At 51.0% G+C, this 24593-nt stretch overlaps 1 protein-coding gene across 1 annotated transcript in view; it reads right to left on the minus strand.

Moving 5' to 3' along the window:
- ttn.2 (titin, tandem duplicate 2) overlaps nt 1-24593 on the minus strand; it is a 160376-nt gene that overhangs the window by 1754 nt on the left and 134029 nt on the right. Inside the window, 39 exon segments of the mRNA XM_057024964.1 lie at nt 58-5751; nt 5833-6043; nt 6126-6508; nt 6615-6920; nt 6998-7573; nt 7773-7883; nt 7886-8071; nt 8197-8502; nt 8608-8923; nt 9006-9274; nt 9355-9657; nt 9751-10053; nt 10165-10464; nt 10552-10842; nt 10936-11529; nt 11661-11942; nt 12100-12402; nt 12513-12676; nt 12753-12894; nt 12970-13269; nt 13374-13664; nt 13939-14172; nt 14175-14249; nt 14347-14649; nt 14724-16455; nt 16541-16875; nt 16959-17258; nt 18394-18681; nt 18787-19080; nt 19178-20944; nt 21068-21367; nt 21488-21638; nt 21724-21875; nt 22020-22319; nt 22394-22681; nt 22785-23081; nt 23170-23472; nt 23555-24142; nt 24236-24532. Of these exon segments, the coding sequence (XP_056880944.1) occupies nt 58-5751; nt 5833-6043; nt 6126-6508; nt 6615-6920; nt 6998-7573; nt 7773-7883; nt 7886-8071; nt 8197-8502; nt 8608-8923; nt 9006-9274; nt 9355-9657; nt 9751-10053; nt 10165-10464; nt 10552-10842; nt 10936-11529; nt 11661-11942; nt 12100-12402; nt 12513-12676; nt 12753-12894; nt 12970-13269; nt 13374-13664; nt 13939-14172; nt 14175-14249; nt 14347-14649; nt 14724-16455; nt 16541-16875; nt 16959-17258; nt 18394-18681; nt 18787-19080; nt 19178-20944; nt 21068-21367; nt 21488-21638; nt 21724-21875; nt 22020-22319; nt 22394-22681; nt 22785-23081; nt 23170-23472; nt 23555-24142; nt 24236-24532 (19635 nt within the window).

Here is a 24593-nt window from a genome sequence, read left to right on the forward strand (position 1 = left end):
GTCACAATTTCCTGCAATTAGAGCGAAAACCGATTGACTGGAAATGAAGTTTTTCACCTTTAAGAGCCAGTGTCTTCTCGCGGTAGGCTTTGACCTCCCTGCATATGGACTGGAAGATCTGTCCAGAGAAGGAGAAGGAGGACTTGGATACGGCTCCTTCTGACATCATCTCGCAGGTGTATTCTCCTTGATCTCCTTCTGTCAAATCATGAATTACGAGGCTGCAAGAGCCTTCAGAGTGGAGCATCTCAAAGTGGTTACTCTGGGAGATCCTCCTTCCATTCTGATACCAGAGCACCTCCCCAACGCTGCTCTCACAAACACAGCACATCCGCACGCATCCCTCACAGGACTCCGCTGTGAGCGGCCTCAGAACCTTGGGAGCTTTGGGCGTTGGGGATTTGACAGTTGGTGGAGACATGACCCTCTTGGGTGACATGGCAGGAGGAGGTGACTTCATCCTCGGAGGTGATTTAGTTCCTGAAGGTTCAGGAGACTTCATGGCCCTTGGTGATTTGATTCCTGAAGGTTCAGGAGACTTGGCACCTTTCGGTGTCTTGACCCCAGTTGGTTCTGGGGACTTGATGCCTCTTGGTGTCTTTATACCAGCAGGTTCTGGAGATTTGACACCTCTTGATGTTTTGGTACCTGCTGGTTCTGGTGACTTGACCCTTCGTGGAGACTTTACTTCGTCTGGCTCAGGTGACTTTGCTGCTTCTGGAGACTTGACCGGCGGTGGTGACTTCAGTCTGGGCTCTGGAGATTTTATACCTTGTGGGGATTTAACTCCCTCAGGTTCAGGAGATTTGGCCGAAGGCTCCGGAGACTTCACCTTTGGAGATTTGATGCCCTCTGATTCAGCACGCTTCCCACTGGGTGTTGGTGATTTAACTGAGGGTTCTGGAGATTTGACACTCGGTTCTGGCGACTTTGAAATGGAATCAAGGGAGGGAGACGTGACTGAAGGTTCTGGTGACTTCATACCCGACGTTGGCGCCTTCACAGCTGGCTCAGGAGATTTAACAGCCTTGACCACCTCTTTAGAAAGGGTTTTGTGAATGGTCAGGCTGAAATGAGCCTCCTGTCTTCCTGCTGAGTTCTCCACAACAACCGTGTAGCTGCCCTCGTCTGAGGCCGACACGCCGCAGATCTCCAGGCTTGATTTGTACTCGGTGGTTGAGATCCTGACGCGGTGAGAGGAGGTGATGCTTTTGACTCCATACATCCATGTTACAGTAGGTGCGGGATCGCCGTCGATATCACAGGAGAACTTGGCGGTCTCCCCCTCTGAGACGGTCAGAGACCGAGGTGTGGTGAGGATCCTGGCAGGAACCGTGGTCTTCTTTACCTGGACAACTTCCTCAGTAACAGCAGTGGCGGACTTTAGCTTAGCTTCAGATGAGGTGTGTTTTGCAGTCACAGAGACCATGTCGGAGGAGAAGGAGGACTCTGACAAGTATTCAGCAGAAGCATACTTGTACCTCTCAGCTGACGAGTACCTGTCAGAGGAGGCGGCGTATCTTTCCTGCGTGACAACCTCTCGCTCCTGCGTTAGCTTGGTCTTGCTCTCTTCTATTTTGAAGTGTGACTCAGAAGAATAAGCAGCTTTGAAACGGCTGGAGTGGTAGTGGTCAATCTGGGTCATCTCTGGGACAAAAGCCTTGTGAGCGTCCTCGTCCTTGCGCCGTGAGGAGAAGGTGGTGTAACTGGCACCCGTGACTTCCAGAGTGGCGTAGTCCGAGGTTTCTCCCCTGGCGTTGGAACAAACGCAGCGATACGTGCCAGTGTCCTCCTCCTGGCAGTCCAAAATGGTGAGGGACAAAACCCCACTCATGTTGGTGAAGACGTATTTTTCACTGCTCTCTGCGATGGTGCTTCCATTGTGGAGCCACTGGACTTGGGCCTCTGGCTTCGCCTGGATGTTTAAGGTGAACTTCGTGTCGTGGCCCATTGGTATGCGATGAGATCTCATTCTGACGGTCACACGGGGAGCATGGTCTAGGCTGAAGGGTGCCTGGCTGACCACCTGATACTTCCTCTCAGACTTAATGGCAGCCTTTCTGGCCTCGTATCGGGACATGATGTCAAAGCGGGCGGACCTCTCAAACCTGGAGGATGAGCGAGATGCTCTCTCTGCAGACTTAATGGGGCTCGGAGAACGGGGACGCGTTCTCTCGGGGGTGGGGGATCTCCGCACCGTGATCTCCCCTTCCAAAGAAGCTCTGGTGCGCCGTGGTCTGATCAGCTCTGAAACCGGACGCATTAGCTCAATGTATGTGGGAGACAGAGACCTTCTCCTTCTCATGTACTGGGAAACAGTCCGCTTCTTCTTTGTCTCAACCTCAGCGGACTCATGCCTGAAGGCCTGTGTCCTGTCTTCCCGCTCCACGACACGGTAGTCAACACGTCCTGGGCTACCAGCGGGAGAGGCTGAAAACCCTAGGGCTAGCTCTTCCTCCAGCATCAGTCTTTCCTCCTCTGTTCTCCTCATGGAAAGGTAGTCATCCACGGGCTTCAGGAGTTCTTCATCACTCAGGTCTCCCAGAGATCTCCTTCTGGACCTGAAGGAGATCTCTGATTCCAGAGAGGGTGAACGACGACCAGGCCGGACCGTCTCCAGATCGTCGAGAGTCAGTTTTGGAATACGCCACCTTGGCCGGTACTGGTCAGTGATTCTGGGAAGTGGCATCACATAAAACTGCTCCCATCTGGACAGGCGGATACGTCTCTGCCTCTTCTGGACGATCCTCTCCATCTTCTCTGATATCTCATACTGCTCTCTCAGTTTTCTGTACCATTTCATTTCTGAAAGAGGTACGAACAGTTTGATATTTTTGTCCTCATCTAGAGCCCGAGCATCATGCACCACGGGCTCAGGGATCTCGTATGGCATGAAGATTCTCCTCTCTTCCTCTAGTTTCTTGGTTTCCGACTTCCTCACTGTGATGTCAAACTCTCCCTCAATGTTCTTCGTGCTCACGGCAGGTTTGTAGACCTCAGCAGCAAATTTGAGAGCCTCCTGGGCCGTGGGGTTCAGGGAAACGTGCTCTTCGGTGGCAGCGATCTGCTGAGCCATTTTGTTGGTCTTTTCAATTTGCTTCTGGATGTATCTGTGTTTCTCTTCCTCGCTCCTGTACTCTCTCCTGGTGTAGGTAAGCCGGTCCACCTTCAGTGTAGCGTGGCAGCTGACAGAACCAGCAGAGTTTGTTGCTGTGACCTTGTATTCCCCAGCGTCCTCCAGCAGAGTCTCTCGAATGTGTAGAACATAGCAGTCAATGTCCTCCTGGATCACAACCAGCTTGTGCCCAAACTGCAGCGGCTGACCATCCTTCTCCCATTCCAGCGAAGGAGCGGGGATTCCCGACACTCTGAGTTCAAACTGGACACTGTTTCCTTCCACACACTCAACGTTGGCAAGTAGCCGTTTGAACATGGGCCTCATGGTTTCCTCAGTAACGGGATGAGGGATGACGGTGAGCCGGGCCTGGCAGCTGTCCTCTCCAAACTTGTTGTGAGCCATGACGGTGTATTCAGCATCGTCGCTAGCATCCAGGTTGTGGATCATGAGCTGGTACAGACCCATATCACTGCTGAAGGTGTACTTGCTGTCATCGTCACCTGGCTTGATCTTCTCCCCATTCTTCAACCACGTTACACACGGCTCTGGGTGGACTGTCGTGGTCACGCCAAAGCGAACGTCGTCGCCGATATAGGCGGTGCGATTGTAGAGAGGCAGTGTGAACTCTGCTGGTCTCTGCAGGATTCTGGTTTTGTCCACTCTCCTGCGCAGTTTCTTGATGGAACGGCTGATGTAATATTCCCTGATGCTTCTCACGGTTTCAACGAAGAGTTCTCCATAGGCACTGTCCTCTCCAGCATCACTCACTACCTTGCATCTGTAAACACCGTCATCACTTTCTTCAATGTCTTTGACATAGATGCTAGCGAAGCCGTTGCTGTAGCTAATTTCATATTTGGAGCTCGGATGTAGCTGGCGATTACCAAAGTACCAGGATACTTGAGTACTCTTGTCATAGGTTGTGAAGCTGCAAGTGAACCTGACGTGGCCACCTTCTTCGGCCGAGCCGTGCATGACCGGACCGGTGCGGAGGCCGTGGTATTCACTCCCAACCTTGACCTTGCCCACGGCCAGTCCTCGCTGATTCTTGAAGCCGCCCCCATAGGCGATTCGAGCAGCTGACACAATGGTGTCTGTCCTTCTGACCAGGGTCTGGTAGTACCGTCTGTGTCTCAGGGTCTTAATCACCTTTTTGCTGACATGCTCAATCTTCATCTTTAGCCAAGGGTGCTCCAGAGCCTCATGGGCGGTCATGCGGAGCTTCTTATCTTTGACGAGGAGTCTGTCGATGAAGTCCATAGCCTCCAGACTGATGTCTTTAAACGCTTCCCTGTCAAAGATGTATTCGCAGTTCGAAATGTTTTCAATCACCTTTGTGGTCGACTCGGCTGCAAACGGATTAAGGCCGCTAAGCAGAACGTAGGCTAACACACCAACAGACCACATATCGGTGGCTGTGGTTATAAGGTCATGACGGTGGACCTCGGGGGCAGAATATTCAGGAGCTGAGAACAACAGCCTGATATTTTCTCCCGGCACCAGAAGCCTGGCCTGGCCCATTTCAATGATCTTTATGTTGCTGCTTCTTCTGGTGGTGTACACAATGGTGTCTGGACGGATATCCAGGTGGACAACATTCTGGCTGTGTAAGAACTTCAGGGCGGAGCAGACCTGTCTGAGGTACCGGACAATCTCCTGCTCTGTGAGGTCAAAGTTGCTGGTGCCAAGGCGCTCAAAGATATCAACTCCAGAAATGAATTCAAATATCAGGATGAATTCCTCCATGCTCTCAAAGTATTCATGAAGATAGATGATGTTTCTGTGTCTTGCCACGTTGAGGGCCTCAATTTCTCTCAGAACCAACTCACGGTCTGTTCCCTTGACCTTGATAAACTTGGCCATGAACGTCTTCTTCGTGGCAATCTCCACACAGCGGTGGACCACTCCAAACTGGCAGCGGGCTAGCTCCTCCGAGATGACGTACTTGGAGGACAGCTCCTTCACCTTGTAGGACAGAACCTCCTCCTTGGTGATCTCTCTGCTTTCATCCACTTCCTCGTCATAGTTTCTGATCACAGACTTGTCCTCCTTCGTGGTTATGGGTTCAGTTGGCTCAGAAGGAGGACTCAGTCCAAACTCGTTCTCCGCCACGACACGGAACTGATACTTTGTCTTTCCAAATATGTTGATGATGGTGATGCTGCAGTCGGTGGTCTGACCCGCACGGATCCACCTTTCACCACTAGGGGGACACTTCTCCAGGATGTAGCCAATGATGTTGCTTCCACCGTCATTGGCAGGAGGCTGCCAGGTGAACGTGATGGAGTCCCGGGCGATCTCACTGACAGCGAGTGCCTGCGGTGCATCGGGAATGTCGGCCACGTTCACCTCGATGGTTTGCTTGTCCGACCCGAACCGGTTCTTCGCAGTAATGATGTAGTAGCCACTATCCTTCCTTTGCATTCCCTTCTGGAAGACGAGGGAGGTGAAAGACCGGGTCGTGATGACTTGGTGGTAAGGAGAGTTGGAGAGAATCTCCTGGCCCTTTTGCCACGTGACTGCTGGCTCGGGTTTGCCAGAGATCGGAATTTTGATGGTAACGCGGTCACCGCGAGCACAATGGACCGCTCCCATCCCCTGGAGCTCCTTGGGTAGGTGGATCTTAGCAGGAACTGTAATCACAGGAACATTTTTATCAGGTGTTCTTCATGGACATCACTAAATCTGGATGTGAACAATATTTGGGTCATTACCTTCCACCTCCAGGTTGGCTGTCATGGAGACGGATCCTGAAGAATTGGTTGCTCTGACCTGGTAAACTGTAGCATCGTTCTCATCAGCATTGGTGATGACCAGCTGGTAGTAGCCACCTTTGAACTCCTGGGCTTTGATCTTTGATCCATCGGCCAAAATCTCTTTCCCACTGCGGTACCATTTCACCGTTGGTTTCGGATGTCCCACCACCTGGTCAGCAGGAACAAAGGAAGCAAAGATGAGATTTCTGCTTTTCTAACTGCTGTTCCGTGTCTCTTGAGAGGAGACGTACCTTTGTGACAAAGGTAGCGTTGGCATGGTATTTGACGATCATGTCTCTGATCTCTTCCCTGAATACTGGGGCGCGAGGAGACTGGTCGGACTTGGGGATGACCGACTCAGAGATCTCACTCCAGTCGCTTTCACCACCCAGGTTTTCACACTTTACACGGAACTCGTACTCAAAGCCCTCGATCAAGCCCGTGACCTCGTAGCTGGTCTCCACCATTTTCTTGGTGGTGACTGACATCCACTTGTTCTGCCTTTTCTCACGCTTCTCGAGGTAGTAGCTGGAGATCTTAGCTCCGCCATCACTGCTTGGAGCCTTCCAGCACACCACACAGGAGTCTTTGGTGGAGCTGATGATGAAGGGCTGCTGTGGGATGCCAGGCTTATCTAGGAAGGGGAGAGGAGAACTAGCTTATTCTCTCTGTGTCAAGAGTGATTTTCTCAATGTGGAAAGATGCCGAAACAAAGACAAAGAAATGACATGCAGACGTACCGAACGGACTCTTGATAATGACCACTGAAGGAATCTCCAGGGACTCGCTGACCCCATACTGGTTCTGGGCAGAGACCCTAAAGTAATAGCCGGCATTTTCTGTCACGTTGGGTACACGAACAGTGGTGCCAGAAACAGAGGAGGACACCAGGTTCCACTGCTCCCCTTCTTTGGCCTCACGCTTTTCTACGATATAGTTGGTAATCATGGAGCCTCCATCATCTTTGGGCGCCTTCCAGCTAATAATGAGCGAATTCTTCAGCAGGGCATCAACAACGATGGGACCTTCAGGGATGCAGGGCTTATCTGGGGGAAGAGGTGCAGTTTATGGTTACTCTTTAGGACGCTGCAGCTTGTGGCTGTTCCATTTCATGATGTCATACCTTGGATTTCAACCCGCAGCGCAGTGTCGATGGTGCCGAACGCATTGCTGAGCTGCACCTTGTAGCGGCCTGCGTTGCTCTTCCTCTGGACGTTCCTCACAACCAGGTGGGTGTAGCTTTCGGTGTTTTCAATGATGACGTTTTCTGAGGGGTTAAGAGGCTTCTTGCCATAGAACCACATGATCTGCGGAATGGGTCGGCCGATATAAACAACGTGGAGGCGCAGGCTCGTGCCAGCGCCAGCGTAGTACTTCTCCTTCAGAGGGAAGCCAGGGTGGAACTGAGGAGCAGCCTGCAGACGCAGCTTGCCACTGGTCTCGATCTCTCCGGCCTCGTTGATGGCTCTGCAGGTGTACAGGCCCTCGTCCTCCTGCTCATCTGTCAGGATGCTCAGGGAGTGGTTGCGGCCGTCTGAGCTCATCTTATATTTGCGACTCTGGATCAGTTCTCTGCCGTAGCGGTACCACTTGATCTCGGGTAAGGGTCGTCCAATAATGCCGCAGGTCAGCGTGCCAGACTCGCCAAGCTTGGTGGTTGAGTCCTGGATTTCCTCCCTTAAGGCCGGGGCCTCACCAACTGTCAAGATAAAGGTCACGTTAGCGTCAGATTTGAAGATGATTTTATCAGTTCTGTGTTGTATGAAGATGTAAAGACAAGACAAGATCAGGAGCTGCAGCAATAGCAATAGCTGTTGGAAGGACAGAGAGACCATGAAGACCGAGGTCCCATCACGGCCGGCTGGAAGGAGCTAACGTTGGCAGTCCTCTAAACTCACCACTCAGCTTGGTCTTGATGCCCATGGGTGTTCGGCGTGGACGGCTTAATCCAGCTTCATTCTCCGCAAAGATCCTGAATTCGTACTCGGTGGCTTCCATCAGGCCCCCATGGTGAACTGCCGATCTTTGGAACGCTCTTTATTGCATTTCTTCCAGGCACTGTCTCCAGCCTTCCTGAATTCGATCCAGTAGCCCTGGATCTCCTTCCCCCCGTCGTGCTCCGGCCTGAGCCAGTGGATGGTGATGCTGTCCTTGGTGACGGAGACGATGTCGATCTCTCCGGGTTGGCTGGGTTTATCTGAAGGTCCAAGTGGAGAGATTCAAATTCAAGGTGAACCTAATTCATTGTTAGATCTGTTCATTTAAAAACCACGTCTTGCTCTCAACATGACCAGAGGTCTCATTTGCATGATGGGAACTCACCAAATGGATCCTTGCACACGACAGACTCTGAAACCGGGCCGGACTCGCTCTGGCCGATGTCGTTCTGAGCAACAACTCTGAACATGTACTCTGCGTCTGGAATGAGGCCGGTGACGTTGTACATTGTGGTGGTGATGTGGGTCTTGTTGTGGCGGACCCACTTCTCCGTGGACACTTCCCTCCTCTCCACGTAGTACCCAGTGACCCGGGAGCCCCCGTCGTCCCGCGGCCTGGCCCATGACAGAGACACTGTCGATTTGGTCACGTCCATGATCTCAGGGGGGTTGCTGGGAGGTTCTGGTGGGCCTGGAGGTCAAGAGCATTGTTGGTACATTCACCGTTAGCTAAATGATTGCTGATTGCTTTGGCTAATTTAAAGGTGAAAACAACTTCAAAGGGTTCAGCACTCACAAAGTGGTGTCTTTGGAATGACGGCATTATCGGATTTGAGAGATCTGCTGACACCAAACTGGTTCTCAGCAGAAACCTTGAAGTGATACTCCACGTTCTCCTTCAGGCCCTTGACCACCAGAGAGGTCTCTGTTACCCGTGCGTCCACTGTACACCAGGCCGCCTTCGGCACTTCTCGCCTTTCCACGATGTACCCAAGGATGTCGGAGCCGCCGTCGTCTGAAGGCGCCCTCCAACTCACACGGACTGATCTGGCTTGGATGTCATCAAACTCCAGAGGACCCTCGGGGATATCGGGGCGACCGATGACCTTCACCTGGAGGTTCGGAGGCACAAAGGTCAACAGGTTCCAACCAAATGAAAGTTTTTAGATTCCCTTTGCCTGCAGGATGACTCACCTTGATGTAAAGAACCTTCCTGCCACATTTGTTCTCCAGCACTAAGTCGTAGGTTCCGCTGTCATCTTTGTGCGCTTCTTTGATGACCAATTCAGTGATGTCATCGTATGATGCAATCATGGCCCGATGGGAAATGTCCAGACCGTCTTTGGTCCACTTGCACGTTGGGATGGGTTTACCCACGATGGGCACCGACAGGCGGATGACTCCGCCCTGCCGAACCACGTAGCCCTCCTCATACTGCCCATCAAGCTTGTAGTCAGGATAGACTGAAAGAGACAGAGGAGACCTCAGAGGTTGGCTTTGACTAACGAACTTTAATAATCAGCCATGCCAGTGGCTGCCATACCAAGCATTTCTTGGACTTTGACCACTCCGGGAATCTCGGCAGGTTCTCCACAGCCACCAGCATTACAAGCGAGGACTCGGAACTTGTACTCGGCACCTTGGGGCATGTGAGTGAGGGTGTACTCGCACAGCTTGGTGGGCGTGGTGTTGCACATTGTCCAGTCCACCTGGTCGACCTTTTGCATCTCAATCAGGTATCCGGTGATAACAGAACCACCCTCTTCCTCTGGTGGCAGCCAGCCAAGAGTGACTGAGGTCCTGGTACTGTCTGTAACTCTGGGCTGAACTGGTGGCCCTGGAGGCTCTGGAAACAGCCAAACATGGTGCATGTGGGTTAGATGCATTTTAAACTGGTAGCAGGAGTCATCATTTAGGCTCGTTTATTGAGGAGCTTTACCAATGGGATCCATAGCAACCGTGATGGCTGAGTTCTCGCTGGGTTTTCCAGCTCCTCGGGAGTTGACAGCAGTGATACGGTATTCATACTCCAGGCCTTCGATCAGGCCTGAGGAGCGGTACCTGGTCATGGTGACGTAATTCTTGTTGATCCTCAACCACCTGTCGGATTTGGCCTCTTTACGTTCGATGATGTATCCACTGATAGAGGAGCCACCGTTGTCCTCTGGAGGTCGCCACGTCAGAGTCATGCCCTCATGAGTGACGTCAAGAACCTCAGGTGTACTTGGAGGTCCTGGGATGGCTGCAGAGGAAGGAAGGGCTGCGTCACTTCAACAGTAGTGAGGAGGAACTCAAGCCTCTTTCAAAGCGGGCGTGAAGGTATGAGTACGAGTACACATTTGGTTGGACTCACTCTCGGGGCTCTTGCACTCCACCACCGGGGACTGCAGGAAGCCGCCGACACCGAAGCGATTCATGGCAGCGACGCGGAACACGTACTCCGTTCCCTCCACAAGTCTGGTGAATTTGAAGCAGGGCCGCGTCACTGACTCGGAGACCGTGCTCCAGCCTGGCCGGTGGGCTTCCCGCTGCTCCACAACATATCCACTGACATTTGCACCTCCGTCCTTCTCAGGAGGCTCCCAGCTGACCGTCACTGACGCACCACTGACCTCTTCGATTTTCACTGGACCAATTGGGATGTCTGGTTTGTCTGTACAAACACAGGTGGAGGTTTTTAGCAGTTTTTAAAGCATAATCCCTTTACTCATCTGATGATATATTCTTTTTGAAACCTTACCAAGAATGATGACCTTGATGACTTCAGTTGCCATGCCAACAGCATTCTTCACCTCCAGTGTGTAGTCACCTGTGTCATTGATGGTGGCATCACGGATGACAAGGTGGGAATAGTTCCCGTTGCTGTCGATTTTAATGCGATCAAGACTGTCCTTCAGTTTGACCCCTCCAAAGTACCAGGAGCAGACAGGCTGTGGTTTGGCCTTGATGGGAATGCTGAGGTCGATGGGCTTTCCATGGTGCACGTAAACTATTTTCTGAGGAATGCTAGTTAAGTCGATCTTGGGACTCACTGCAACACAGGTGATCGTGGTCAGGTTTAGAGAGGCCTCAGGTGTTTCCTCAACAGCTCTGAAACTGATGGAGAACTCAGAGGAATCCTTACCTTTAATGTCCTGGATGGTGACGGGAGTCACGGTGTCCATGGGCTCGCTCGATCCCCTGCTATTGGTGGCTCGGACTCTGAACAGGTATTGATCCTTCTCCATCAGGGAGAGGATGGTGTACTGGGACACCGATGCCTTGGTGGTGGCAACAGTGCTCCACCTGTCAGAGCCCACCTTGCAGGCTTCTATGATGTAGCCCGTCAGCCTGCTCCCACCATCGTGGTGCGGCTTCACCCAGCGCAGCGTGACAGAGGACTTGGTGACATCAACGACCTGGAGATCCAGAGGTACGGACGGCACCTCGCACACGAGCACAGGCTCTGCTGTCTCACAAGGCTCGCCGACACCATAAATGTTCTCTGGTAATACTCTGAAGAAGTAGTGAACTCCCTCCTCCAGTCCGGTGATCCTGAACAGGGTCTTTCTGCATTCAGTCGTGACCGTCTTGTAGGACTTCAGGTTCGCCTCGCGCTTCTCAATGATGTAGTTGCTGACATGGGCGCCACCATCAACACTTGGGACATCCCATGTAATCACCACGGACTCCCTGGTGTAGTCCTTTACCTTCACAGAACCCGGAGGACCAGGAGTGTCTGCAGAAGAGAGCAAACACTTGTTTCTCAACGTTCAAACCCACGTAGTTTGGAGAGCTTCTCCCCATAGGTTTAGGGTGTGTGTGTGTGTGTGTGTGTGTGTGTGTGTGTGGAGTCTGGGATAGTCATACCATAAACTTTGACCAAGATGGTGGCTGTCTTCTTGCCGGAGGGGTTTTCGGCCTCCACTACGTACTTTCCAGAGTCATAGCGAGTGACTTTTTCCACCATCAGACAAGTGTAGCTATCGGTGGTCTCTATATATCCACGGGTCTGCAGCTCCACGCCCGTCTTTCTCCAGGCCACCACTGGTGTTGGACGGCCGGTGACGAAGACCATCAGGCGCAGGGTTCCTCCAGAGCGCAGACACACTGTTTTCTTCAGATCATCTGCCAGTTCCAGGTCAGGCATTTCTGAGTAGGTGGGTAGAGCACAGTGAGTGTTCATATCCATAGTTAAGCTAGTAGCAGAGATGTATGTGGTTAAACACATTTGTCTCCTGATTCATTAAACTGGGTGTTTCTGCTGCTTGTACCTGTTGGTCGGTCTAGACAGGAGAACTCTGCTCACCTATTTTCTCCAGAGGTTCAGCTTCAGAACTAGGGTCACTGAACTCCCCGGTGCCGTTGCTGTTGAGGGCAGCAACCCTGAATCTGTACTTCTTGTTGGCTGCCAGGCCAGTGGCCACATACTCATTAGTCTTCAGTGCTTTGCTGGTGGCGCGGTACCACTGCTCAGAGCCTTCCTCCAGGATCTCCACGACATAGCCCGAGACGTCTGAGCCACCGTCGTACATGGGTCTGGTCCATGTCATGCTGATGCTGTGCTTGGTTGTGTCTGTGATGCGAGGCACTGAGGGGGGAGCTGGGGTATCTGACAGGAAACACAGGAAACACATCTCCTCATTTGTTTGGCCTGAAAAAGGCTAGGGTGGAAACATAAAACTGCTACAAGGAATGTGAGTAGATGGTTGGATCTCTTACAGGTGGGATCTTTGCAGAGGATGTATGGGGTGGCATCGCTGGGCGGGCTCTGTCCAGCCGCATTCACAGCTGTTACTCTGAACTGATATTCACTGCCCTCCAGGAGGCCTGTGATCTTCAGCCGGGTATCGTAGACAGTGTACGTCTTATTGACTCGTGTCCATCTGGTGCAGAGAAATGGGAGTGGTTAGGGGGCCTTTCCTCACATCCAGCTAATGTCTGCAGAGAGGCAGCTCTCACCTTGTGCTGCTCTTTTCCCGTTTATCCACGATGTAGTTTGAGAGCTCGCTCCCTCCATCACTCTCAGGTTTCAGCCATTCAATGATAACATGCTCCTTTCCAACAGCTGTGGTCTCTGGAGTTCCTGGCTGGGAGGGGGTGGCTGGAAGGGAGAAGTGCAAAGGTCCCAATCATTACAAACGGGAGGTTCGAGCTTCAGAGGAGTCGTGCTACTTACTGTAAGCATTTCTGGCAATGACGGCTTCCGACTCCAGAGGAACTCCGAGCCCAAACTTGTTGACGCCTCTGACTCTGAAGATGTACTCGTTGTTCTTGATCAGCCTGGAGCTGACGCACGACAGCGTCTTGCACTCTGACTCCACAATGACCCAGTTGAGACGGCTGGTTTCTCTACGCTCGATGACGTAGTGGGTGACGCTGTCTCCACCGTCCTCCAGGGGGATCTTCCAGGACACGGTGCACTTTTCCTCTGTCACTCTGCTGATCACGATCTTCTCAGCAGGAGGTCCAGGAGTGTCTGAAAATCAAAAGCCTGTCCATTAATTCCTAGTCACAACATTTATAAAATATTTTAGTTAACATTCCAACAGTTGTTGGAACTTTAGTTCCATGACGGCTCACCCAGAACTTTGACGTTGACAATGGCGGTCTTGGTTCCACTGGCATTCTTTACCGTCAGACAGTACCTTCCCGTGTCGGACCGGTCACAGCTCTTGATAACGGCCATGGCTCTTGTGGAGGTGTAGGTCAGTGAGTACTTCTCGCCAAGCTCCAAAATCTTGTCCCCCTTAGACCAGTACACGGTGGGCTCTGGTTTCCCACCCACGGCACCGTCCAGGACCAGGTCAGAGCCGGCGGTGACGGTGACGGTCTCGCCCACCAGCTTGCTGTCCAGTTCAGCTTTGGGAGGAGCTACGGGAGAACGGAAAACTTTGGTTTGCATTTTTACAAATGAAGAAAATCTGAAACCCAAACATGTTGTGTGACCTCTCCTGTGAAACTCAACGTTGACATGGGACACTGCGCAGGATCGCTAATGTTTAAGAGCTCATGTCTCATGAGGCTACAGTAGCAACACTATTGCTAACAACTAGACAGCATCCCAGAGAGAATCAGAGGATAAAAGTAAATCCGTAATCATCAGAAGGGCACGACGACTTTCTAACTTGAAATCTCTTCAACTCACAGTATTCATCTTTGCACGTGACTGGTCCGGTGGACTCTGAGGGGGCGCTGTGCACGCCGGCAGCGTTCTTGGCAATGACGCGGAGCTCGTAGGTCTCCCCCTCACTCAGGCTTGTGACAGTGAAGTAGTTCTCTGAGATGGTGGTGTAGTTGCACTTGAGCCATCTGTTGTCGTCCCATTCATCGCTGCTGTAGACCTTCCTCTCCACCACGTAGCCAACGATCTTGCTGCCCCGTCGTTGAAGGGCACCGTCCAGCACAGGGACACTGAGGAGTGGGTGACGTCAGTCACCTCAGGTTTTCCAGGAGGATCTGGGCAGGAAGGAAATGACTTAAAACCTGTACCATAGTTTTTAATATTTCCGATGAAGCCAAAGGCTTCAGCCAAATATAACAATGCTCTCCTTACCAACGGGGTTTAGAGCCAGCACAGGTCTAGAAGCCTCACTGGCCTTGCTGAGCCCTGCAATGTTCATGGCATACACCCTGAACTGGTACTCCAGGCCCTCGATCAGATTGGACACTTTGTAATGGCACTCCAAGCACGGGAGCTTGTTCTCCCGCACCCACAGGATGGTGTTCCTCTCTTTCTTCTCGATCCAGTATCCTGTCACCTGACTTCCACCATCAGCATATGGCAGATCCCATTTAATGCTGATGGCGTTTGCAGACACGGACAAGACATCAGGACGAGATGGAGGACTTGGTGGAACTGAAGAAACAAGAAGATAGTCTTTACCATGAAACAGACCTTCATAAAGTCCCACTTAGCTTAACAGTTCTTACCAAAGGGGTGTTCAATGACAACAGGAGTGGACTCAATGGACTTGCTGACACCAAACTTATTCTCGGCACACACTCTGAAGGTGTACTCCATGTACTTGGTTAGATGGGTGACTTTGATGGTGGTTCTCTTCACACTAGAGTTCACCACTTGCCAGGAGGCTGAGCCAGACTCTCGTTTTTCAACGATGTAGTTGGAAATTTCAGTGCCGCCATCATCAGATGGCTCCGACCAGGATAATGTGCAAGATTCTGAGGAGACTCCAGAGATTTCAACAGGGCCGGTGGGTGGGCTCGGTCTGCCAACCACAGCCACGGTCACTGTGAAGGTTTTCACGCCAGCAGCGTTCTCCAGGACCAGGTAGTATTTGCCACTGTCACTCCTCTTGCTGTCTCTCACCAACAGAGTTGTTCTTTCCTCTGTGGTTCTGATCACGACTCTGTCGGTCTCCTTCAGCTTCATCTCCTCAAGCTTCCAAGTGACCTTTGGTGCAGGACGTCCACTGATGGGAATGTCGATAGTGAACGTGTTGGAGATCTTGCACGTGATCAGTTGGTTGGTGATGCTGCTGAGATCAGCAGTTGGTTCAATGTGAGGCTCCTTAATGACAACGGAGCTGAAAGTGCCCTGAGGTTCGCTGATTCCAGCATCATTCTTGGCCCTGACCCTAAAGTCATACTCTCTATTCTCAATAAGACCTTCCACCAGCATCTTGAGGGACTTGGTCTCTCCAGCCACCATCCACTGATCACTGCCTTTAGCTCGGTACTCAACGATATAACCCCTGATACGACTACCGCCATCATGCTCGGGCTTCAACCACACCAGGGAGGCTGTGGAGTTAGAGGTATCAACCACATCCAGCCTTTTGGGTGGCGCAGGTTCTTCTGTGGCAACGATAGGCTCCGTCATCTCATACGGTTCTCCCTGGCCAAACTGGTTAACAGCAATGACCCTGAACAAGTACGGCACGCCAATATCCAGGCCAGTGACCCGGAGGATTTGGCGGGAACATTTGGTGCTGACCTCCGTCCAGGCCAGCCGGCTGGCCTCACGCTTGTCCACAACATAGTGATGGATTCGAGCTCCGCCGTCGTTGGTTGGGGCGTCCCAGGTCATGGTCAAGGCTCCTCGGGTCACGTCTTTGAATGCGACTGGACCTGGAGGTCCAGGAGTATCCAGTACTTTGACAGTGAACGTGAGGGATTTCCGCCCACTGTTGTTCTCCAGGGAAAGTGTGTATTTTCCGGCCTCGTACCTAGTACAGCCCTCAATGGTCAGAGTAGAAGATGAGTTTGTGGTGCTGACATCGGCCATAATAGGCAGTTCTCCATCAACCCGAGACCAGGTAGCAAGAGGGGTTGGTTTGCCACGGAAAGCCACCTGGAGGGTGACAGTACCGCCGTTCTTCACAGTGTGAGTCTGCTTGAAATTAGCATCGAGCTCAATTTCAGGCGACGTGAGTCTGTCCAAAGCTTGAACGGGGTTGGGCAGCACGGACGCTTCACCTTCCCCAGACCCATTCACTGCACTGACCCTGAACTTGTAGAGCTCCCCAGGAACCAGGCCCTTGGCAGTGTACTTAGTGTGGATGCAGATCTGGCTGTTGACTCTATGCCACTCCTCCAGACTGGCTTTACACATGTCAATATTGTACCCGATGATTTCCATGCCACCATCAAAGACTGGCTTGGTCCATTCCAGGGTGACTGAAGACTTGGTGGAGTCAATGACCTGGCCAGCAAAATCAAAGACATTAGAACCTTTCTTAGGTAAGGTCTACAGAGTTAGATTGTCCAAGGTGTCGCTGTCATCCTACCTTTATTACTGTCGGGGCACTGGGAGCACTGGTTGGTTCTCTACATTTAAAGAGTCTGGATGTACTGCTGGCTGGGCCCACTCCAGCTCCATTTTCAGCCATGACCCGGAACTCATACTCGTTACCCTCAGTGAGGTTGGTGACGCGATGTCTGAGCTCAGTAATGGATCTCTTGGAGGAAACCTTCACCCAACGCAGACTCTTCTTCTCTCTCCTCTCCAAGATGTAGTGTTTGATCTCGTTGCCGCCATCTGACCTTGGCCGAGTCCAGCACAGGGTGATGCTGTTGCCAGTCACATGGGTGGCGTCTGGTGTTCCAGGAGCATCAGGCACCGCTGTTGAGGAGAGATTTAGTTGTAACAGTTTTAGGCATGATGTTAGGTTACGTCATGTGTCACACAGTACTTTAGTTACTTACTGTACTGCATCTTGGCAATGATGGGATCAGAGTCCAGAGGTTTCCCCACTCCGAACTTGTTCACAGCAGAGATTCTGAACTGGTACTCGTTGCCCTTGATAAGGTTGGTTGCATTGTAGGAGCAGGCTTCGCATTTCGATGTGACCAATGCCCAGGAGATCCTGGACGTCTCCCTCTTTTCCACCACATAGTGGGTAATAGCAGAGCAGCCATCGTTTTCTGGTGGGTTCCACCACACCGTGCACTTCTCAGCTGTAATACCAGTAAAGCGGATTGGCCCCTCAACGGGTCCCGGGGTGTCTGGAAAGAAGCAAATTAGTTGAGAGAATGTTTTTTTCTTGATGACTGCTGCTCTTGGGGGACTTTGGGAGTGGACAACCTCTTGAAACCTCTGACAGATCTAGCAGGCATAAACATGTTTAGGGATAGAAACGGCCGATTCCTGCCCCAATAAAGATGTTCTTGGATTTGGGCCTGTTAGAACGGGGAGACTTTAAGGGAGGTTACATTCAACGATGTTGGGGAAAAGACCTGTGAGAGGTACAACGTGCCGAGGAGAAGCCAGAAGCCACCCAGAAGACTTTGATGTATGTGCTTGTTAAAGTTTTAGTTTTTCCAGAGATTTCCCCTGCTGCATTTAACATGGGAGCCAACGGGAGTCTGGAGCTGACCTGTCAGAAGCTCCTTTTACGGAGCACTGATTCATTTAATGTGAGATCTTTGTGAGGTGGCAGAGGTTCGTAGCTACCGAAGGACGTGTTTCCTGACCTGCACGTTTTCCGACCTTCTGAGGCAGAGTTATGATGATTTGTTCGGCCAAGTTTTAAATAGTTCTTTTAAGCCGGGACCACCCTAGGTCACGTGGTCCCAGGCTCTGGCCTCCCCCACGCACACCAATGTTAAATGAGAGGTGGGAGGGAAACCCCTCCAACAAAAGCCTGCCCCGAGGGCACCTTTAGACACAGGAGCTTTCACAGGAGCGTGAATCTTTGGCTACATTCTAATGTTTGGATGGTGTTTCTAGGTGAAGGTATGGCAGAGCTGGGGCCCCTCTAACAAGGGTCAAAAAGCATGACCTTTTCCAGGCCTCTCCCATAGGACAACATGGGGTTTTGGGGAGCCACACAGCTCAGACCCCCCCCTTAAAAGAAAAGTCACAGTCACTGATCAGACATGTTTTAGTGCAGTGCTGCTATCACAGATGGAGCGGGAGGAGATACGCATAATGTAAAAAATGCCACCTTTAGGGATGTCTGGGATTTTGGGGTGATCGTAGTCACCAAGATGTTGAGACTCCACGTTCTCCTTATGACACCATGTATTTGGGTGCATGTTTCATTGGTGGGGGGCCTACGTTGCCCAGTAGGGCCAGCTAGGTTGTAACTAGGTCCCCTTGCAGAGGCACAGAGTTGTTAAAAACATGGGTTTCACCAACCTTGGACTCGGACATTGACATCAGCTTTCTTGGTACCGGAGCTGTTCTTAGCCTCTACTGTGTAGAGGCCACGGTGGTTCCGATCAGCATCACGAATAAAGAGACTGCTGGTTCCGATGTCCGTGGAGATCTCAATATCGATCATGATTCTTTTGTCGATCTCCTTGCCGTCTTTGTACCATACGACCTGGGGAACGGGTCGGCCTGTGATGCTGCAGCTGAGTTTAACGTTCTCGCCTGCCCTCAGCGTCAGCAGCTGGTCTGGAGACCACTCAATCTCAGGAGAAACTGGAGATCAGACAGGAATGAAGACTCAATGACTCCAAAGGAGATTTATCATATACCAGAGATGGGATGGATGTAATAAGAGAAGGGTCAAGCTGAAAGACATACTGCTCTCATCCTTGGTCATGATGTATCCCGATGAGTTAGAAGGTGGACTAACAGTGCCGACAGCATTCCTGGCTATCACTCTGAACTCAAATCTGTCTCCAGGAGACAGAGCAGTCACAGTGTACTGGGTCTCGCTGACGTCTGTGAAGTTGCACCGCAGCCATTTGCCTCTGCCTTGCCGCCTCTCCACACTGTAACCCACAATTCTGCTGCTACCATCTCTCTTAGGGACGTCCCACTGCAAGGTGACCGAGTCTCGAGTCACATCGATGCAGACAGGAGTACCGGGTGGATCTAGGACAGAAGAAAGCTTTGTGTTGCTTGGAGTTCAGAAGCCAAATAGTCAGTAGACAACCAAAGCAAAGACAAACATATCTAGGGAGGAACTTACCAACAGGGGAGATGGCCAGTGCATGTTTGCTCTGTTCACTAACAGAGCTGAGTCCAGCATTGTTCTCAGCATACACTCTGAAGGAATATTCCAGACCTTCGATGAGACCCATGATCCTATACTCTCTGTTGGAAATGGTGGTGGAGTTCACCTTCTGCCACATCAGGCTGTTTCTGTCCTTCTTTTCAACATGATAGCCCATAATGGGAGACCCACCATCGAAGCCTGGGGCCTCCCATCTGATGGTCATGCCATCACTGGTGACGTTGTAAGCCACAGGCTTTCCTGGAGGGCCAGGAGGTTTGTACTGGTGCTGGGCAATGACATCTGAAGAAGTAAGTGGGTTGCTGACTCCATATTTGTTCTCTGCACGCACCCTGAACTGGTACTGAGTCCCCTTGACTAGATTTGGAATCTTAAATGTGGTCCTTATTACGCTGGAACAAACCATCTTCCAGTTGGCTTGAGAGGTCTCCCGTTTCTCAACACTGTAGCAGGTGATCTCACCACCTCCATCTTCCTTTGGTTCATTCCAGGAGATGATGATACTCTGGGCTTTGATCTCATCAAAGTGGATGGGCCCAACGGGCACCGACGGAGGTCCCAGAGTGATCACATTAATATCAAAGTAGTTCTTGATGATTCTGTTGTCCAGAACCAACGTGTACTGGCCAGCATGTTCCTTCTTGGCTCCTCTGACTGTGACAGCAGTCTTGTTGTCAGTGGTCCTGAAGCGAATCTTTTCACTCTCTTTTAGAGGCAAGTTGTCTTTGAGCCAGCTGATCGCAGGTCTTGGTTTCCCTTTGAAGGGTAGTTCAATGTGGATATTCTGACCAATGCGAACAGCCAGCTCCCCGTTAGCGTAGTCGCTGAGGTTAGCGTCAGGTGGAATGATAAAGTCTTGAACTGTAATCGGGCCGACCTGGGAGAAGTCGCTTTTGCCCTTCTCATTCTTGGCAAACACTCTGAACTCCACAAGGTCGTGTTCCTTAAGTCCCGTCACCTCACAGCTGCAGCGCTTGCAGGTCGCAGCCAAAGACCAGTTCACCTCATCATGGGCTTTCTTCTCAATGATGTAGTCGGTGATGTGGCTGCCACCATTGTGGTCCGGTCTGGTCCACTGCAGGGTGACAGAACCTTTTGTAGAGTCCAGCATCACTAAATCCTTGACAGGTCCTGGGGTTTCTGTGGCTCTGACGGGCTCCGAGGACTCGCAGGGGTCACCCACACCATGCTCATTTTCAGCAGAGACGCGGAAAAAGTAAGCGACATCCATGTCCAGGCCTGAGATCTTGTAGGACGTGTTGGCACATTCAGCCGTGATCACTTGGTAGGCCTTCATCGTAGAGGCCTTCTTCTCAACAATGTAATTTGTAACGGGGCAGCCACCGTCAATGACAGGAGCCTCCCAACTCAGCGTCAGCTGACCTCTGGTCACATTCTTGACCATCAGGTTCTGACAGGCCGACGGACTGTCCAGAACTTTCAGGGAAACTGTGATGATCTTGGGTTCTCCTACACCATTTTCAATTTCCAGCAGGTACTTTCCACAGTCGTTGCGGGTAACCGTGGGGATGAGGAGCGTGGTGGCTCGTTCCGTGCTCGTAATGGTGTAGCGATTGTCACCAGCCATGTTGCGGTCCTCCCGCCGCCAGGTGACGTTGGGGGCAGGGCGTCCCTTAAGAGGAATAAAGATGTCCACATCGCGCCCAGCCCTGGCGGTGTACTGTGTTGTCATCTGAACATCCAGATCCAAATCAGCCTCCTCTGTTGGAGAAAGGCAGGAAATGTGACAGCGTTATTTTCATGACCACATCACTGTGCCAGTAAACTCAAGCCAATGACATCATCATTCTGTGTTACCACTTTGAGGGATCTTTCTGTACAAACCTAAGATGTCTTTGGCTTGCACGGGTTGGTACATTTTGATGTCTTCTCCTTTGCCTTTGCAGTTGACTGCAGACACTCTGAAGAAATAGTACGTTCCGGGTTTCAAGTGAGACACCACGTATTCACAGGTCTTGACCTGAGGGTTGATGGTGATCCACTCTCTGTCCTCTGCGTTCATCTGGTCCAACACATAATGTGTGACTTCACTGCCACCATCATAGATGGGCTTCTCCCAGCCCAGAGTGATGGAGCTCTTTGTGGAGTCAACCACACGGAGTTTTGATGGTTCCCCAGGCAGATCTAGAAAAGACGTAAGGGTGTCCAGGTTTGCAGAAGTTCCAAGACATAACGCCGAATTCTCAAAGGAAAGAAATGTGTTTATCTCTCGTGTCTGCCTGGACACATGTGGTGAGGGTGTACCTATAGGGTCGTAGGCCCTGTAGAGCTCTGAGGCCTCAGAGTAGTTCCCTGCTCCAGCTTTGTTGACAGCACAGACTCGGAACTGGTATTCATTGTTCTCCACCAGGCTGCTGACTTTTTGCCGAGTGTCTCTGATCGTGCCTTTAACGACCTGCATGAAGGAACATGAAAAAGAATCCAGCCTTCAGTCTGGTGCCAGAGCCAATTAACCAAGGAAAACTGCTGCTCAAACAAACCTTAAACCACTGCAGACTTTTCTTTTCCCTCTTCTCAAGGTAGTAGCCATCAATGTCACTGCCTCCATCCAAAGCTGGTCTTTCCCAGATCACCGTCATCGTGGACTTTGTGATCATGGTCACTTTCGGCTTGGAGGGCTCGCTGGGAGGAACTGCACAAAACCATTACCAGTAAAAAAAGGATTATATTATCAATTTATGTTACTACATAAAGGAAACTGTTCTCTTTACACATTGAATTGCAAAACCAATAAAATAGACGGGATGAGTAAAAATGTGTTTCAGTCAGTCCTTACCAAAAGCATTCTTGGCAATTATGGGCTGCGACTCCAGCGAGTCTCCAACGCCGTACTTGTTGACTCCCCGGACTCTGAAGATGTACTCATTGCCTTGGATGAGCCTGGGCACATTAACGATGCAGTCGACCAGCTTCTCTGACACAATTGACCACATGACGCGGCTGGTTTCCCTTTTCTCCACGATGTAGTGGGTCACCATTGCACCCCCCTCATCAGCGGGAGGCGACCACATGATGGTGATGTTGTCTGCTGTCACCTTCTTGAACTGAATCTCTCCATCAGGTGGGCCTGGCTTGTCTAAACAAGGAAGGAAATATTTACGTATGTCAGGGTCTAAATGACATTCACACACGTCCTTTTTAAAATATTACCTTGAATAAGTAATTTGACCATGGCACAGGCAGATCCAAGGGAGTTCTTCACTTTCACCTCATAGGCTCCGGAATTAAGACGAGAAGTGTCCCTCAAAAACAAACTGGTGGACTCAAAGGTGTGTTTGAAAGACAGCTGAGCTGAGGGTTTGAGCTCTCTGCCGTCCTTGAACCACTCGATGGTGGGAGCTGGTTTGGCCGTGATGTTGAACCTGAGCTCAACGTCTGACTCGGCCCTGTACTTGACCTCACTCAGATACTCCTGGGGTGTTTCGATCTCGGGGGCACCTGACAAACCAACAGGAGCCTCAGCTTGACATATTTGAAAATGTGCTAAACAAAGTACAGATATTCAGGATAAAGGAGAAGAACAAAAGCAAGAGTCTCCTACCATAAGTGTCCACACAGGTGACTGGTCCGGCGGCCATGGAGGGGTTGCTCACTGAACCGACAGCATTTTTGGCCATCACTCTGAACTCATACGTCTCATCTTGGTTGAGGCCAGTCACAGAGTAACGGGTGTCAGTGACATTGGTGAGGGTGGCCTTGAACCATCTGGAACTACTGCCCTCCTTCTTCTCAATGATGTAGCCAGTGATTGGGGAGCCTCCATCATAGTTAGGCTTTTCCCAAAATAGGCTAACAGTGTTTTTGGTGATGTCAGTAATGCGCAGATTCAGAGGGGGTTCTGCAACAACAGGATATGGCAAACACGGATTTAGGAATGTGGATTTTGAAAGTTGTGACTAAAAAGCTGATGTTGGTATGAAACTCACCGCAGGCGTCGATAGCCAAGACTGCATCAGAGACCTTGCTGAACCCACTGACGCCTGCAGCATTCTCTGCTGCCACCTTGAACTCATAGATGAGTCCAGCACTGATGTTGGTGACCTTGAAATGTGTCGCACGGATGACCGTTTTGTTTACTCTCTGCCAAAGGATGCTGTTCTTATCTTTCATCTGGAGATGATAGCCAAACACATGGCTGCCGCCATCGGACTTGGGCTCCTTCCAGGCCACCGTTATAGACTCCCTGGTGACAGCAGTGATCTCTGGAGTTGATGGAGCTTCAGGAACAGCTGTTAAAGGAATTTCATCACTGTCAACAAAAAAAGCCCTGAAATAAATTTATGACAGATACTGAAAAAAAGGAGCCCTTACTGTACGGAAGACTGACGGAGACGGGTGGTGAATCAATGTGCTCGCTGATGCCATACTTGTTCTCAGCCCTGATTCTGAACTGGTACTCAAAGCCAGTGGTCAGTTTCATGATCTTCATGGTACAGCGGGCCACCGCGGACGAGACATCCATCCAGTTAGCTGTAGTTGTTTCTCTCTTCTGGATGATGTAGTTTGTTATGGGGCTGCCACCATCATAAGCTGGAGGGAGCCACTTCAAGCTCACACTGTCCTCTGTCACATCAAACAGCTCCACGGGGCCTTGAGGCGCACTGGGCCGGTCCAGAACCACGATGTTAACAAAGGTTTTGGTGGTTCCGCTGGAGTTTGAAGCAGTGATGTCGTAGCGCCCTGTATCTCCAGCAACGCTTTCACGTAGAGTGATCTTGATGCTGTCGGGGGTGACGTCAGCATTGAACCTCATGGTTGATTTTAGCTGTACGTTATCCTTGGACAAGCTAACTTTCGGCAAAGGTCGTCCCGATAACGGGATTTCACACTTGAGGGTGGAGCCAGCTCTCACATAAACTGTGTTATGTGGGAAGTTCTTCATGTTGATCTCAGGACATTCTAAGATGAGAAGGTAAATACGGGAGTTAGTTAGATATCGGTGGTATCATTTAGTTTAGGGTTAGGGTTATCGGTGATATCACAGTGACTTACCAAACTGGTCTTTGACAACCACAGGGTTGACCATTTCTTTAGTGTCACTAAATCCAGCGTGGTTTTCTGCTCTGACTCTGAAGAAGTACTCTGCATTCTCCCTCAGACCCGAAACTGTGAAGTGGGTGAATTTAGTGGTGCCACAATTGACCCACTTCTCTTGGCCTTTCTCCAGAGCTTCCACCAAATATCCAGTAATTCTGCTGCCTCCATCATGCTCCGGTTTGGCCCAGGCCAGCGTCACGCTCTCCTTGGTCACGTCAGTCACGGCCAACTTTGGTGGTGGACTTGGTTTTTCTGGAAAAGCACAGAAACTTTTACAGTTTTGTCATTTGTTGGGAGAAAATTTGCTTTTAGG

Source organism: Takifugu flavidus, chromosome 1 (genome assembly GCF_003711565.1).
Source record: "Takifugu flavidus isolate HTHZ2018 chromosome 1, ASM371156v2, whole genome shotgun sequence".
Taxonomy (NCBI): Eukaryota; Metazoa; Chordata; class Actinopteri; order Tetraodontiformes; family Tetraodontidae; genus Takifugu; species Takifugu flavidus.